General features: G+C 24.1%; 1 protein-coding gene across 1 annotated transcript; it reads right to left on the bottom strand.

Annotated features, from left to right (window-relative positions):
• Nucleotides 1–1053: 1053 nt before the first annotated feature.
• HO173_001380 (uncharacterized protein) lies at nucleotides 1054–1609 on the bottom strand (the record flags this gene model as incomplete). The annotated part of the gene is given in 3 exon segments (XM_037303320.1): nucleotides 1054–1287; nucleotides 1302–1308; nucleotides 1602–1609. The coding sequence occupies 3 exon segments, from the start codon at nucleotides 1607–1609 to the stop codon at nucleotides 1054–1056; spliced, it is 249 nt and encodes an 82-aa protein (XP_037169967.1).
• Nucleotides 1610–5468: the final 3859 nt, after the last annotated feature.

Here is a 5468-nt window from a genome sequence, read left to right as displayed (position 1 = left end):
ATAGCAGTAACTATATACTTAGAAATATTTATTAATACTAATTAATATACTTTAATCTAGTACTTATAATACTAGTTAGATTATACTATTTAAAGAATTTTTTTTTTTTGTTTTTGGGGTATTTTTTTTTTTTTTTTTTTTTTTTTTTTTTTTTTTTTTTTTTTTTTTTTTTATTAAAAAAAAAAATTTATTTTTTTTTTTTTTTTTTCTTTTTTTTTAAAAAAAAAAAAATAAAAAAAATATTAAATATTATTAAGCTTCACATTATATTAATATATAATACACATTTAAAATAAACTCTAAGAATAAGAAACTAGACTCTTTAGTCGAATTACTTATATACTATAACTAAGAATATACTATATTAACAAAATATACTATTAAAGAAGAAGTTAAATTATTAGATATCGAGGAGAGACTTAATTAACTCGTTTATTAGAGAATATAAGAGTATATAATATATTGATGAAAGGCTCTCTCTGATATCTTTGCTGAGGAATTTGAATAATTCGTTAAAGAGAACTTTGAAAAGCTTATTAAAGATAATATCTATAGCTTACGAGACTGCCTACGGATCAACGAAGTTTATATTCAAAAAGGGAGAGGGATTTCCATAGCCCAAGCACTGGCAAATGTGGTTTAGGAAGATATCCCATGGCTATCGGACGACGACGAAGAAGAACGTCCTCTATCAAAGCAGCAACAACATTACCCTCCTTAGCAGCAGCCTTAATATGTGCTGGGGCGCGGGCTATTCAGTAGTGAAAAGCTAGTCAAGCATTATGGGAACACTGAGAATATCGCTGCAATTAAATATGTTTACGGTACTGTATTCTTCGAATCCTCCCCATAGCGATATCTAAGAAATAAATTACATCGTCGATTAATCTCAGAATATATAAGATTCTCTATAGCCTTATAATCACTGTATCGAATTATAGTAGATATTATCGAGTAGATATATATGTTACGATTAAATGCTAATCGTTCTGAAAAGGCTAAGCGAGACTCGCTTTGTATTTAAGAGTATATGTCGTTGAGAGCGTTAAGTAACTACTCGTAACGTATCCCGTCGTTGTTCTCGTCGTCGTCCTTATCCTCGTTATCCTTATCCTCGTCGTTCTTATCCGCGTCGTCCTCGTCCTCGTTATCCTCATCCTTATCCTCGTCCTCGTTCTCGTCCTCGTTCTCGTTATCCTCATCTTTACTCGTAGTAACGATATCGATAATATCGTCATATAGCTTCAGAATAGTGTTATATTCGTAGAGAATCCGAGCGTTTTCTAGCTGTTCTACCGTACCCCAAAGCTCTTTATCTCGCTCTACTTATTGAATATAAATAGAATTCTTTAAATAATAAGTATCGTAGTCTTGCTAAGTAGAAAGACTATGATCTTGATATAAATTCTATACGTTAAAGGTTAGACGTTGTGTAGGATCTTGATAGCGAAATTTGAGATTGTCGTATCGAAGAGGAGGATCGGGGAGAAGTCTAATAGATGATTTATTAAAGCCTTCGAATATGTATTAAGAAGGTCTATGAGGTGTTATAGACTAAGGTTGATAGTGTATTATAATATCGTAAAGTGTGGAATCTCGACGTTGCCATGAATTTTGACTTTGTTAATTTCTCTGAAATTATAGCTGATTTTAGGAGCGTAATTGAAAGAGGGCATGCTTATTTTCCTATTGTTGACGCTTTTTTTAATAACGATTCGCAGTACGTATGACAGTAGAAGAAGAGATACTATAATTAAAAAGAGTTAACTGAGATATAATTTATAGAGATAGAATTCTTTTAAAGAAGAAATGGAGAGAGACGGAGATAAAGTTGAGATTACTAACAAAATTTGATGTTCGTAGCTAAGAAATTTAGTTACTTCCCGAATAGATACCTAACTTTCTCGATTCAGATCTTGGTAGTACTTTTCAAAACTTGTCGACAGGAAGAAAGCTAGCTTTCCAATCAGCAGCCTTATCGACTGGAGAATACTATTTCTCTCTCCCCGTAATCGGCTTATTATTAGCCTTATCGATCGGAGAATACTATTTCTCTCCCGCCGTAACAGCCTTATTATCAGCCTTATCGACCGGAGAATACTATTCCTCTCCCTCCGTAACCGCCTTATTAATCGAAGAATTCTACTTTAATTCTCCCCCAATACCAGCTTACGACCCAAATTACCGAGTCTTACACCTACTACCCTCGCCTTATTAAATTATTTAAAACTTCGATATCAAATAAAACCATGGCTATAGTAAGAAACTCATTACTCTAGCTAAATTATATACTATCGAGGAGAAGTACGATAGAAGTCCTATTAAGAGTCTTAGCTATAAATTTATAATTTTTATAAATCTTTATATAAAAGTCGAGATTTCTTAGTAGATTCTTTAAATAGTATTTTTAACTATATTAAAATCTATAATATTAAAGTATTACTACTCTAATTATTAAGAGATTAACCTTATTATTTAATAACTCTTCGATTAATTTTAAAATTATTTCGAGAGAGAAGAATATCGTTATTTTATACTTTATAAGTAAAATAGTATTAATTTAAGAGGCTTATTTCGAGCTAATTTCGAAAAGAATAAAGGAAATATCTTTAATAAGATAATTTAATAATTTTATTAAATTTAAAGAGAGCTAGATTACGAGTTTTAATTAGATATAATACTTCGAAATAAGATAATTATCTCTTATAGTAATATTTCTATATATAATATTATAATTCTATAATAGATAACTATAATTACGAGGCTAATTAATAATATCTATATTATAATCGAGAATTACGAAGAGACTATAAAGACTAAGAGATTCGAGTTACTTAGATCTATAATATACTTTATTAATTAAAAGTATTATATTAATTAATCTTTAAATTAGAATAAATATAATAGATTATTTTCGCTAATAAATAGCTTTTAGAAAAAGCGATACTTTATTTATAAGAAGATAGATTACTAGTTAATTAAGTATATCGATAAAAAACGTTAAGAGTCTCGAAATAAGTTCGCTAAGCGGTTTATCGACTTTATTAATAAGCGATATAACTTCTATATTTAAGAGTTTAAAGACTAGAAGAATAAGATCGAGAATCTTAAGACTTTAACTCTCGATATTTAAGATATTAATTTAAAGAAGATCGAAAACTTTATTACGACTACTTTTATAGTTATATTAAATTAAATTTAAGTATATTATTTAGAGCTTTTTAGCTATTTTATATATTATAATATTATTAAGTCTAATAGCTTTCTTAGTATTAGCCGATATATCTTAAAGTAGTTTTATAATATTATACTAGATATCGAAGTTATATATATATTTACTATTAAATATAATTAAGTAAAAGTCTATATAAGAGAATTTAATATATAATTAGATATTACTATTAATAGTATTATTATCTAATTTAAGATTAAAATAGTAGCGTTAATTAGAAAACTTATAGTAAATTCGTTTATTAGTTAAGTTAACTTTCACGTAATATAAACTAACACTTTATTTTTACTATATATTTAAAATATAGATAAACTAGAGATCTATCTAAATAATCTTAAAAATTAAGTTATTTTAAGAAATAAATCTACGATCTTAATTATTCGCTTTTATAAATATCTATTTTTAATATAGAATTTTATATTAGTTAATTATCTAATCGATATCGAGTTATATTAACTATATCGTTAATTCGATTATTTCTTAATTAATAGACTTATTTAAGTTCTAAAGAAAGCTAGCTATAATAACTTCGAATATCGTTATATACTTAAACGAATTATCGAGTTCTATATACTCTATTAAAAGTACTTTTAATTCTTAAATTATTTTAAATTCTTATTTAAGAATAAAAATAATATCTATTTTAACTATATAATTATTATCGATATTCTCTATATTAATAATAGTCTAATTCTATAAATTATTAATAAGAAAACTTTATTTTAAGTTATCTAATAACTAACGAATATAATTATCTCTTATATATAGAATATACTTAAACTATACTAAATAGATATATATATTAAATCTCTAGACATTATTATTTATAACGCTAAAATTAATTTTAATAATATCGAGTTTAGATAAAACGCTAGAACTCTAAGTATTTAAATAAAATACGTATTAGTTAAGGCTATTACGAGCGTATTCTTAATACACCCCTTAGCTCTATAGCTAGCGAGCCTTAATAAAGATATTCTCTATTATATTATATCTTCTTTTTATCTATATAATTCGATATCTTAATTATCTTATTTAATATATTTATATTAATATTATATCTATATTAATTCTAATACTATAACTAAGATTAACTTACTTATTTCATTTATATTAGCGAATAAATTTAAAGAAACGCGCTAATAGAGGCTTTAATAAGAAATTAAGTTAAGCTATTATATCTCTAGATAAATCTATTAAATAGATAAATTAATTTTAAAGAGTTTAAAAGAAATAGCGAAACGATCTTAATAAATAGTAGTTAAGAAATAAAGAAGATATTAGACTATTTATATAACTAGCGAATTAAAAGAAATAGTTAATATTATCTTATATTTTTATATTTAAAATATATATTAATAGTATTACTTATAACTTTATATACTATAATATCTAAGATTTTAACGAGATCTTAATTAGATAAAAAACGATTAAGTTATAGTTAATTAAAGATATTATTCTTCGAAACTTCTTTATATATAACTTTTCTATAAAATAAGAGACTTTTTAAGCGAAGTAAGTATACTCGAAAAACTACTATTTAAAGTATTTATAATCTTCTTTACATCTTAAATAATTAAGAAATAAATATATTAAACTTTCGTAAAGAAATAACCTTATCTTAGACTTTATAGTAAAATTTTTTATTCTTAATATCAAATAATTTTTAAACGCCTTAAAAAGACTTTATTATTCTTTACTATATCTAATATCTCTAATATCTATTCTTTTAAAATATTTAAACTCCTCTTCACTTTATTTTAAATCTTTCTTTCTTCTTTTTTATAGTAAAGTTTAATATTAAAAGAATAGATTAAATTAAGACCTTATTAGAGTAAATTAAGTTTTAATAAATATTAGTTCTATTAGATAATATCTCTAACGAGATAAACTCGATAAATATATTTTAAGATATTACTAATAATTTATAACTATAATATTAAATTAAGTATTAACTTAACGAATTTATAACTATATTAAATAAAATTCGTTAAAAGAAAAATAATTTCTAAAAGATTATTACTTAATATTATATTATTATTATAAAAAAGAATCTAGCTATAAACGATTTATATTAAATCTATAAAATAATTAAGAAGATAAATTAATTAGTCTAAGACTTTTAGAAGAATATAATTTTTTTATAGCGGAAAGTTAATAGCCTTAAGATATAGTTAATAAAAGACTTACGACTATTATTAATTAAGAAGAAATATATATCTAGATATTTAAAAGA

Source organism: Letharia columbiana (assembly GCF_014066305.1).
Source record: "Letharia columbiana isolate WasteWater2 chromosome Unknown Sc0000002_s0, whole genome shotgun sequence".
NCBI lineage: Eukaryota > Fungi > Ascomycota > Lecanoromycetes > Lecanorales > Parmeliaceae > Letharia > Letharia columbiana.
This window is presented reverse-complemented; position numbering and strand designations above follow the sequence as displayed.